General features: G+C 39.3%; 1 protein-coding gene across 5 annotated transcripts in view; it reads right to left on the bottom strand.

The window, feature by feature from the left end:
• OPHN1 (oligophrenin 1) overlaps nucleotides 1–12,372 on the bottom strand; it is a 301,975-nt gene that overhangs the window by 48,371 nt on the left and 241,232 nt on the right. For all 5 annotated transcript variants that reach the window (XM_033108306.1, XM_033108316.1, XM_033108323.1 and 2 more), the window contains exon 19: nucleotides 11,825–11,984. In XM_033108306.1, the coding sequence (XP_032964197.1) occupies nucleotides 11,825–11,984 (160 nt within the window). The remainder of the gene's footprint in view (nucleotides 1–11,824; nucleotides 11,985–12,372) is intronic.

Here is a 12,372-nt window from a genome sequence, read left to right as displayed (position 1 = left end):
TTTGTGTCTGCTTTTTTTTCTTTGTCGGTCTTCTAGAGGATCATTAATTTTACTGATCTTTGGATATTAGTCTATTGTAACTAACTCTTTTATTTACTTTATCCCTTGTTTTTCTGGTTTTGACTCCAGGGATTTTTGATCTTATCTTTATTATTTATATTTCCTTCTTTCTACTTGCTTTGGATATATGTTGCTCTTCTTTTTCTAAATTCCTGAAGTGGGATTTTAGATTACTGATTTCAGACTTTTCCTCTTTTCTAAGGCAAGCATTTACTCCTATGAATTTCCCTCTCAACACTGCCTAAACTGCTTTTCATAAATTTTGATATGTTGTATTTATAGTCATTCAGTTCAATGAATTTCTGACTTCTCTTGAGATTCCTCATCTACCCATGGATTATTCAGAAATGCACTTAATATTCAAGTTCTTGGATATTTTCATGCTGTCCTTTATTTTTTCCAGCTTTATTGAATTGTAACTGACATATAACATTGTGTAAATTTAAGGTATATAACATGTTGATTTGACACATTTATATGTTGCAAAATGATTACCACTATAGCTTCGGCTAACACCTCTATCCCGTCACAAATTACCACTTCTTTTATGTGGTGAAAATATTTAAGATTTACGCTTAGTAACTTCCCAGTATACAATACAGTATTATTAGCTATAATCACCATGCTGTACATTAAAGCCCCAGAACCTGTTAATCTTATAATAGGGAGTTTGTACCCCTTGACCGACATTTCCCTATTTCTCCCACCTCCCAGATCCTTGTGATCACCACTCCACTTTTTGTTACTCTGAGTTTGGCTTTTTCATATTTCACAAATAAGTGACATCATACAGTATTTGTTTTTCTCTATCTGATATATTCCATTTAGCATAATGCCCTGAAGCTTCATCTAGTTATTGCAAAACAGCAGTATTTCTTTCTTTCTCAAGGTCAAATGATATTTCATTGTGTGTACGTATGCCATTATGAACTCATGATTAAAAAACAACAAAAACTGAACCAGCCTTGAAGTGATTCTACCTCAAAAAGCAATGAACACACACACACAATGCCCCATCTTCACTTATCAGTAACATTCCCTTTATTCATTCATCTTTGATGGACACTTAGTTTGTTGGCATATCTTGGCTACTGTAAATAACCCTGCAATGAACATGGGGTGCAGATATTTCTTAGAGATCTGGTTGTTACTTACATTGGATAAATACCCAGAAATAGGATTGGTGGATCATATGGTAGTTCTATTTTTAATTTCCTGAGGAACCTCTATACTGTTTTTCTCAGTGGCTGCACCAATTTACCCTCCCACTAACAGTGCATAAGGGATCCTTTTTCTCCATACCCTCACCAACACTTGTTACTCTCGTGTTTTTGATGATATCCATGCTAAAAGGTGTGAGGTAATATCTCATGATTTTGATTTGCATTTCCTTGATGATTAGTGACATTGAGCATCTTTTCATGTGTCTGTTGGCCATCTGTATGTCCTCTTTGGAGAAATGTCTATTCAGGTCCTTTGCCCATGTTTTTAATTGGGTTGTTTGGCTTTACCATTAAGTGAATTCTCTATATATTTTGGATATTAATCACTTATCTGATACAAGGTTTGCAAATAGTTTCTCCCATTCTTTCTACTGCTTTTTCATTTCATTATTTCTTTTGCATGCGGAAGCCTTTTAGTTTGATGTGGTCCCACTTATTTATTTTTGCTTTTATTGCTTGTGCTTTTGATGTCAGATCCAGGAAATCATTGCCAAGACCAATGTCAAGGAGTATTTTCCCTATGTTTTCTTCTAGGAGTTTTATGTTTTATGTTTAAGTCTTTAGTGAATTTTAAGTTAAATTTTGTGAGTAGTGTAAGATAGGGGTACAATTTCATTCTTCTGCATGTGGTTATCCAGTTTTCTCAACACCATTTATGAAAGAGACTATTCTTTCTTGGCTTCCTTGTCAAATACTAGTAGACCTTATAAGCAGCAGTTATTTCTAGGCTCTTGATTCTGTTCCATTGGCCTCTGTGTCTATTTTTATGCCAGTACCATGCAGTTTTGACTACTATAGCTTTATAGTATAGTTTGAAATCAGGTAGTATATGATGCCTCTGGTTTTGTTCTTCTTTCTCAGGATTGCTTTGCATAATCAGAGCCTTTTGTGACACCATACAAATTTTGGGATTGCTTTTTCTATTTCTGTGAAAAATACCATTGAAATTTTGACAAGGATTGTATTGAATCTATAGAGGGCTTTGGGTAATATAGACATTATTTTTTTTTATGGGATGGCAGGAGGAAAGAAGGGGGAGACTGATGGTACATCTTCTCTGATATCCCAAGGGGCTGGTTTGGGTGTCCCCTTCTATGGGCTCAAGAAGATCGTCCCCTGGGCTAGATCATATGTGGCTTACCTGTCCATTTTCTTACTAGATTAAGGACACATGCAGAGCAGAGACTATTTCTTATTTATCCTTATTTTCCTAGAGCTTAGGAGGGTGTCTGGCACATAGGAGTTAATCAATAAATATGAGTTGATAGTGAATGAATAAAGCAATTCCCAAAACACAAAGGACATCAAGAGTGAAAGAAATCCCTGAGGGAAGTTATTTGATTGTTTAGAATTCTTCTAAGGCCATGACTGAATGACATGATTGTTTGTGATTTCCTTAAATGTGACAGCAGAAACAGTCCAGATCCTTGCAAGTATAAATTCAAATTGTTAGTTGGTGGGGGACAGTGCAGTGAGGATGAAGATGAGATCAGAGGCTCCTGTTATTGTTGACAGTTGATGGTGGCTTGGACTAAGACAGTAGGGGTGGAGGGCATGAGCAGTGATTACATTTTGAATATAGTTTGAAATTAGAGCCAATGTAATTTGCTGAGGAATTGCATTTGGGTTGTAGAGAAAGAGAGGAATCAAGGATACCTCTAGAGATTTTGGCCTGAGCAACTGGTTGCAAAATGGTGTGTGCCATTTATGGAGAAAGAAGAGGACAAGGGTGCAGAACAAGAGTTCATTCAGAACATGGCTAGGTCTAAAGTGATGGTTAGGCATGTGACTAGACGTTTGGAGAGATTAGGAGTTATGACGCAGGCTAGACATTTTAACAATTTTAATTCTTCCAATCCATAAACATTGGGTACCTTTCTTACTCAATTTCTTTCATCAAAAAGTCTTACTGTTTTCAGTGTACAGATATTTCACCTCCTTGGTTAAATGTATTTCTAAGTATTTTAATTGTTTTGACAATAAAATTGTGAATGGGATATTTTCCTTTATTTCTTTTTCACGTTTTGTTAGTGTATAGGAACACAACTGAATTCTGTATGTTGATTTTATATCATGCAACTTTACTGAATTTGTTGGCTAGTTCTAGCAGTTTTTTGGTCGAGTCTTTAGGATTTTCTAAATATAAGGTCATGTTATCTGCAAACTAAGACAATTTTACTTCTTCCTTTCCTACTTTAAATTCTTTTCCTTGCCTGACTGATCTGGCTAGGACTTCCAGTACTATGTTGAATTAGAGTGGTGAGAGTGGGCACCCTTGTCTTGTTCCTTATCTTAGAGGAAAGGCTTTCAAACTTTCACCATTGAGCATGGTGTTGGTTATGGGTTTGTCATATATATCCTTTATTGTGTTGGGTATGTTCCTTCTTTACACAATTTGTTGAGTATTTTTATCATGAAAGGATGCTGAATTTTGTCAAAAGCTCTATTGCAATGATCACGATTTTTATCTTTCATTCTATTAATGTGATGTTTCACATTTATTGTTTGCCATATGTTGAACCACCCTTGCGTCACAGAGATAAATTCCACTTGATCATGTAGAATGATCCCTTTAATGTGCAGTTGTGCTTCCATTTTCTTTTATTTCAAGATATTTTTGGATTTATCTTTTGATTTCTTCTTTAACCTGTTGGTTATTCCATAGCATGTTGTTTAATCTCCACATATTTGTATATTTTCCAGCTTTCCTCTTGTTATTGATTTCTAGTTTCATACCATTGTGGTTGGAAAAAATACTTCTTACTATTTCAATCTTTTTAAACTTGCCAAGACTTGTTTTGTGATCTATCATGTGATCTATCCTGGGGAATATTCCATGCGCACTTGAGAAGAATGTGCATTCTGCTGCTATTGGAAGAAATGTTCTGTATAAGTCTGTTAGTTTCATTCAGTTTAAAGTATGGTTCAAGTCCTCCATTTCCTTGTTGATTTTCTGTCTGGATGATATATCCATTGCTGAAAGTGGGGTCCCCTACTATTAATGTATTTTTCTCATTTCTCTCTTTGGATCTGCTAGTGTTTGGTTAATATATTTAAGTGTTCTGATAATTTGGTACATATACATTTATGACTGTTATATATTCTTGATGAATTGACCCCCTTATCATATAATGACCATTTTCTTCATTCCTTATCATTCTGTTCACCTTTTGCTCAACTGATTGAATAATTTCAATTGATCTGTCTCCTAGCTCATTGATTATCTCTTCTGTTTGTTCAAGTCTGCTTTTGATCCCCTCTATTGAATTCTTCAGTTTAGTCATTGTATTCTTCAGCTCCAAAATTTGTTTGTTTCTTTTTTATGTTTTCTATGTCTTATTGAACTTCTCATTTTGATCTTGTATTGTTTTCCTGATATTGTTAAATTATTTACCTATGTTCTCTTGGGCATCTGCAGAATTATTACTTTGAATTCTCTGTCAGGTCATTCCTGAATCTCCATTTCTTTGGAGCCAGTTAATGGAGGTTTACTGTATTCCTTTGGCGAAGACGTGTTTCTGTAATTCTTCATGATCCCTGTACCCTTGTGTAGGTGTCTGCTTATTTGAAGAAGCACTCACCTCTTGCAAACTTTAGGGAGCTACATTGGCAAGGGAAGCCTTTTACGTGTGCGTGGGGTCATGTTGGGTTGTACTATGACCCTTGGTCTAGTGACAGGGTTCTAAGTGTGGAAGCACGTGGTGGCACCAGGTCTGGGAGGGGTGGGATATCTGTTTCTCATGCTGCTGGGGTCTATATTATCATCCACAGTGTGGGTCTTTGCGAGTGGGTCCACAGAGGGTACAAGGGCTGTTGGGGTACTAAGTGGCATCTCTAAGTCCAGCAGGTAGGGATCAGGGCAGTCAGAGGTGGTAGATGGAGCTGGTGATGTACACAACTCAGCTGTGGGGGCCAACTGCAGGTGCATATGTATAGGCAAGGGCCAGCTGGAGACACACACACGTAGTAATGGAGACCAGGGCAAGAAGCAAGGGCTGGGGCCAACTATGAGCTCACTGGCAGCTGTAGAGGTCCTGGATTTCAGCATGATCTCGTATGGCTGTACGCTCTCCCCACAAACATGTACACTTCAGTGGAGGCTGGTGATGTGGTTCAAGCTGGGGGTGTACAGGTGCACAGCTTAAAGGGCTAACTAAAAGTAGGCACAGTTGTGCTAGCCAGTAACAGAGGCAGGGCCTGATCTGGGCAAACAATAGCTGTGGGGGTCCTCACTATTGGCCTGCTCACCCATGATTCACACTGATCCCCCATCCCCTGCAGTATGTGTTCTGTGGTGGAGGCCAAAGATGGGTGTTGGGCCAGTGGTGTGCAGGTGCACATCTGGGTGGGCTAGCCCCAAATGTGGGCATGGTGGTAGTGGTCAGCCTAGGGGCCCTAGGCTGGCATCTTGTACTCACTGCTACAGAGGCCCACACCAGCTAAAGGCCTGGCTCCCGGGCTCTGGCAGGGGTGGGGGAAGTCTCAGGCAGCTAGTGTCTTACACTTGTACAGCTACAGAGATTTTGAATAGCTGCCAGTGTGGTTCCTGGGCTCCATCATGGGTGAGGGGTTGGAGGGAGTGGAAAGTGATTCAGGTGGCTGGCATTAAGGAACACTAATAACTGTGGGGAGAAAGCTGGCAAGATCTACAAAGGGTCTGCAGTGGCTGTGCTGGCTGTTGGCTTCATATATGATGAAATGTGCTGAGTTTGTCTACAGAGCAGGTCTTTGTGAACTATGACCACCTCCACTGCATGCCTGCTAATAATAGCCTCCAGTTTTCTTCCTTGTTCCTAGCGAGCTGTATACATCTCAGCTTTGCCAGTCTGGGTGGGTTGAAACAGAAGTGGGGCCTTTACACAGTTCCTTGAGAGCTGAAGAAGCCGGTCGCTTACCCTGTTCTTCCTTTTCTGGCAAGAGGGATACTTTCTAGCTGGGAAGTTCGTTTTTGGCACTGAACAATGCCCCCTTGGGGAATGGGATGATGCAGGCAAAAATGAAGTTAGTCTTCATCCTCTTCTTGTGCAATTATTCTTTTTGTTTTGGTTTTTTTTTGTCGTTGTTGTTGTTCCACTGTGTTGCTAAAACTTCCTAAGTGGACTGTAGAGGTCTCCCAGATCTGTTTTTTGTTTACAGATAGCTGTCCAATCATTGATCTATGTGGGTGGACTGGGAAGCTGGGTTCTCCAACATCACCATTTTTTCTGCCAAGCCTCATGCTGCCTTTCTGTTATTGATTTCCAGTTTGACTCCACTGTGGTCAGAGAAACCACCATGCATGATTTCAATTTTTTTTAAGTTTCTTGAGGTTTGTTTTATGATCCAGAATATGGTGTTTTGCTATATGTTCTATGGCCATTTGAAAATAACGTATATATTGCTGTTGTAGGGTGGAGTGTTCTATAATGTCAATTAGATCCTTTTGGTTCATGGTGCTCTTCAAGCCTTTTAATAATTTCTGATTTCTGTCTAGTTTCTCTTTTAGTAGTTGAGAAAGGGATGTTAAAATCTCCAAGTATAATTATAGATTTTTTCCCATTTCTCCTTTCAGTGCTGAAAACTTCTGCTTTATGTAATTTGAAGTTTTGTTTGATACATAACATTTAGGATTGCTGTTTTCTTGAACATTTTTAATAATTCCAATTTGATTTATCTGTGTGAATCGCTTAATATAGCGTTTTAGTGGTTGCTTAGGTATTACATTATGCATTCATAACTTATCGCAGGCTACTGGTGTCAATATTTCACCTCTGTGGTGAAATATACAAACCTTACCTCCTTGATGTTCTTTATGTTCCCTCTTTTATATATAATACAATTGTCTTAAGTATTTCCTCCCAATATACTGAGAACCCCATCAGATCATATTACAATTTTTGCTTTATCTCAATAAAGCTGGGGGAAAATTTTTGCTTTAACAATCAAACATAATTGAGAAAACTCAAGAGAAGAAAAGTCCACTGAATTTACCCATAATTTTGCTCTTTCTGTTATCCTTTCTTCCTTCCTGGTGTTCCAAGATTCTTTCTTATATTGTGTACTTACTGTTTAGAGAACTTCCTTTAGCTATTCTGTTAGGATAGGTTGCTTGTAATAAATTCTCTTAGTCTTCTGTTGTTGGATTGAATAATGTCCGTTATTCTTAAAGTTCAGTTTCTTTCCCCTATCCTCTCCATTCTATTCTTGAGCCCATCCAATGGACTTTAAATTTCACTTATTGCATTTCACAGTTCTATAATTTTTAATTGGTTCTTCTTTATATCTTCTATTTCTTTGCTGAGTCTTTGTATTTCTTTCCAGAAACTTTTTATTACTTTGCTGAGATTGTCTATATTTTCATTTGTTTCAAATTCCTAATTGCTTGTTAAAACATTTTTATGATGGCTACTTTAAAAGTTGTCAGATAATTAACATCTGTGTCATCATGGTATTGATTCTGTTGATGTCTCATTCATGTTAAGATCTTCCTGGTTCTTGGTATGATAAACGATTTTCAACTGAAGCCTATACATTTGGGTGTTATGAGTAAGAGTCTGGTTCTTACTTGTGTCTTCTGTTATTGCAGGTCTTCTCTGACACTGCCAATGCAGGGGAGAAGGAGCGCTGCCTCATTAGTGCCGGGATGGGGTCTAAGTCCAGGTTTTCCACTTGTCCTCCATTGATATATCAATGCGAGGGAAGGACTCCTTGTTACTACTAGGCAGGAGTAGGAACTTAGGCTCCTCCCTAGGCCTCTGCTGATACTACTCTGGCTAGAGGGAAAGAGATGCCTCACTACTGCTCCCCACATGGTCTCCTTTCCACTGACATGATGGTGTGGTAGCCTCATTACCACTGAGTGGTGGTGGAAGTCCTATTTCTACCAGGCTCCTCTGACACTACTCTAGTGTTAAACGGGCATGGAAGTTCAGGTACTTCATGGGGTCTCCACTGACACCAAAGGGGGTGAGGGACATTGTCTCATTACCACCAGGTGTGGAACGAAGTCCAGTTTCCCACTTGGCCTTCTTGATACCACTACATGGGGTGGAGGGAGGGAAGGTCAGCTGCCTTCTTACAGACTGGCAAAGGCAGAAGTCTAGGCTCTCCATTGAACCTTTGCTGGCAGGGGTGGGGGAGGTGCTGCAATTTTTTCTGTGGTGTTTTGCTGGAGCAGAGAGGTTATTATCTAACATTTTTTCTCTGTTTTTATGCTGTCCATTTCCAGGTGCTTTGGCTAGAGAGAGCAGGCTTTTGTTTGGAACATTCTTAGACCGTACCCATTGGTATTCTTAGGTTGTCAGCTTCCACATTACCCAATCCGGGAGATATGAGGCAAAAATAAAACCCAAGTGACTTATGGCCATGTCATTCCTCAGGTCCCAAGGTCCCTAGCCAGTCTGGTCTGACTTCTTCCCTCCAAATTTCAGAGTCTTCTTATGTTACTTTTATATATAATGTCCAGTGTTTTTAGTTATAGTCAGTAGAGGAATAATATACACATGTTAAGATCCACCAAATGCATGTGTATGTGTATATATGTACTTTTCTTTTTTGTTAGAATGACAAAAAAACGTTGAAATGAAAAATGGAACTAAGGTTGAGCATAGGTAAAGGTAGAATTGTTTTTCATTCTACACTTTCTCCATGGTTTGGAATTTTCTCCATGTACATGTATGCTTATATTTTAAATTTCAAAAACATTTAAAGCAGTAGATACTTTTCAGTGCTTACCCTACATGACATATCTTGGGAAATTGAAATTACTGTCCACTCTTTTCCTCCTGAAACTCTCTCCTTTCCAGAAGTCTAGGGATCCCTTATCTTCAAGTTCTCCTGTCACTGACCATTCTTTCTCAATCTGTTGTGTGGTCTCTTCTATTGGCCCTTCAAACATTGGCACTCCCTAGACTTCAATCCTTGCTCTAACATTTATTTTCTTGCTACAAGTATTCCCTAGGCGAGACTATTCACTCATATGGTTTTAACCACCACCTCTGTGCTATCGAAGGCCAACTCTACTTCTCTAACCCTGTTCTCTTCTCTGACATCAGATGTCTCCTAGGCATATATAGCATCTTCATTTGTCCCAAGCTTAAGTCCTGCTCTTTACTTTCAAATCTGCTCCCCTCCAGCCTTATCTATCTCAGTAAATGGGAAGTTCATCCTTCCAGATGTTCAGATATAAAACCCTGAAGTTACCCATGATTTCTTGCTTTCTCCCATATTCCACATATAACTTGTCAGCAAATCTGTCGGCTCTACCTCCAAAATATATTTAGAACCTGACCACTTGTTACCATTTCCACTATTTCCGTCCTCATCTAAGGTACAACCATTTCCTGACTGCATTATTGAAACAGCAGTTATAGCTAATTCGTTTCCTTGCTTCTACCCTTGTTCTCCTACAGCCATTCTTCACACAGTTGCAGAATAGTCTGTTAAACACAAGACAAATAATGTCATTTCTCTGGCCAAAAACCCCTTTCTATCTTACTCAGATAGCAAAGTCAAAATCTCTCCAGTGGATTCTAAGGCCCTATAAGATCTACTCAGCTTTCCCTCTCTATTTCCTCTCTGAAGCCATCTTCTTCTATTTCTTCTTTTGCTTAATCTGTTCTAAGTCAACCTGGCCTCCTTGTTGTACCTTGAACATGAAAGCTCAGTTCTGCCTCAGTGATTTCGCACTTACCATTTCCTCAGCCTAGAATGTTTTCCCACCAGATATCTGAATGAATTACTCCTTTATTTCCCATGGGTCTCTGCTCAAAGGTCATCTTCTCAATGAGGCCTTCTTGGCCACTGTATTTAAAATTGCAAAACTACTTCCCAACCCTTCTTATTCCAGTTATTTGCTTTATTGTTTTCTTAATTCTCGTCACCATCTAACATACTATATATTTTATATATTTTGAATACTGTTTTTCTACTTCCTTAGAATTAAACTCCATGAGGGCTGTATCTCCAGTGCCTAAAACAATACCTGGCAAATAGTAGGTACTCCAATGCATATTCGTTGAATCAGCTCAATCAATCAATCAATCAATCAATCAATCAATCAATCAATGATATCTGGGCTTTAGACTAGGAGTCAGGAAATTACAGCCCACAGGCCTGCTGCTTGTTTTGTACAGAGAGCTTCATTGAAATACTCATTTGTTTCTGTGTTGTCTATGGCTTTTTTCCCCAATACAAAGGTGGAGGTGAGTAGTTGTGACAGAGATCCATGACCTGCAAAGCCTAATATATTTACTATATGGTCCATTAAGAAGAAGTCGACCAAACCCTGCTTTAAATTCACAGTCAACTACTTCCTAGACAGTGCTTGCTCTCTGGATATCTTTCAGGAATCTCAAGTCCAAACGACCCCAAACTGAGCTTTTCTGCATCTTTAAAACTTTCCCAGTCTGTATTTTTTTATATGAATGAACGACTGGGCACATAAATGTACCTCCCCCCAAAAAACCCTATACGTCCCTGCCTCTCGTATAGTTAGATGTGACCATGAGATTAAATTCTGACAAATAGTATGTAAATGAAAGTGATATGGGTGACTTTCAGGTCAAGACCTTAAGGCAGAGGGTTGCATCCTCCCTCCACTTCCCTTTCTTTCACCCCTCTCAATTGGCATAATGTACAAGATATTTGGTCATGCACATGAAACAGCACCTTAGGGACGGCAGAGCAATGAGAAAGAAGGAACCTGGGTTCGTGCCCCTCTCTAGTCACCATACCAGCCCGGGACCACCTCGCTGGACTATCCCACAACCAAGAAATAAAAGTCTCCTGTGTTGCAGCAACTGTGTTTATATGTAGAGTCTTAGAAGCCTAACCCACATCCCACCTAATGCATCTAGTAAGTGGCAGAGTTTGGATTCGAGCTGTGGATCCACCTGGACTACACCTGAGCCCCGTCCCCTTGCAGGAAAGTCTTATTGAATTATGCTCTGTTAGGATGGCACTGGCTGCTAGAAAGCTTAGAGTCAAATGTAGGACCAACTGTAGCAAGTGTACAGGACTTGTCAATACATATCTTTTTGTCTAGCCTCATTCCTGGGTTCATTTTCTGTCTCTATCCTTATTTATTCCTTTTTCACTTGACCTAATTAAAATGTACACTGCCTCGTATTTTACATACCATATAAAATATACCACCTTGAATTCTTTCAGGATGGGATGGGGTTTAAATAAATATAGGTATTGCTTTCTTTATGGTTTCATTGTACATACACCACTCTAAAGCTATCATTTTCCTTTGTTTAGATGGCTGTCTTCATATTACACCGTTAACGCTTTAAAACTATACGTAGTAACCTTTTCTTCTTCTGTACCATCTAGCATGGAGCCTGATAATAAAAGTTGCGTAATCAAGCAGCATTTGCTAAATGAATGAATTTCACAAGGTCAGAAATGCCATTAAATGTTGTGCCACCATGGCATTTCCTTCCATTATCGACTTGAGCCAGGGAGACAGACAAATTCTAAAAGGCAGCTAGGGGAGAGTGTCTAGGGGAGACTGTTACATGTTTGAAGGAGTGATGGTGAGGATAGGAAACACATACCTTGACAAAGTGCTCAATTAGGATTTCTACCACAATGTTCTGGAATTTGATGTTCATCATGGCAGCTACAGTGTCTTCCTGAGCTCTCATCAGCGTGGGACCAAAGATCACCCCCATGTTGGAGGGAGTCATAAGATTCTCTTTGCTGTGCTCACACACACTGCCAGAAGAGAAAAAAAAAATGATTAATACGATTTTCTCCAAGACCCCCTTGTAACCAAGACTGTTAATTGACATAGGGAGTAAGAGAATATAAAAAGTAGAAGGAGGGGCCCGAAGTAGAAAGAAAACCTTACAAAGGAAACAACTAACAAAGAATACAAGACAGTCTACAATTAGGGGCCAAAAGGGACAGCTAACTTAGTAGCACTGTAGGAGTTAGAAGGTGTGGGTTAGGGGGCTATGTCAGAAAGTACTTGCAAAGGCAGATGGGAAGCAAGATGGCAATCCAGGCTGGAGGTATAGCATGTATAAAGAACAAAGTACACAGAGAGTGCCTACCAGTCTTACCAGTTAAGAATTTAGCCCCTTCCCTACCCCTAGTTAGA

Source organism: Rhinolophus ferrumequinum, chromosome X, assembly GCF_004115265.2.
Source record: "Rhinolophus ferrumequinum isolate MPI-CBG mRhiFer1 chromosome X, mRhiFer1_v1.p, whole genome shotgun sequence".
NCBI lineage: Eukaryota > Metazoa > Chordata > Mammalia > Chiroptera > Rhinolophidae > Rhinolophus > Rhinolophus ferrumequinum.
The sequence above is the reverse complement of the archived record's forward strand: the minus strand, read 5'-3'. Positions and strand labels throughout refer to the sequence as shown.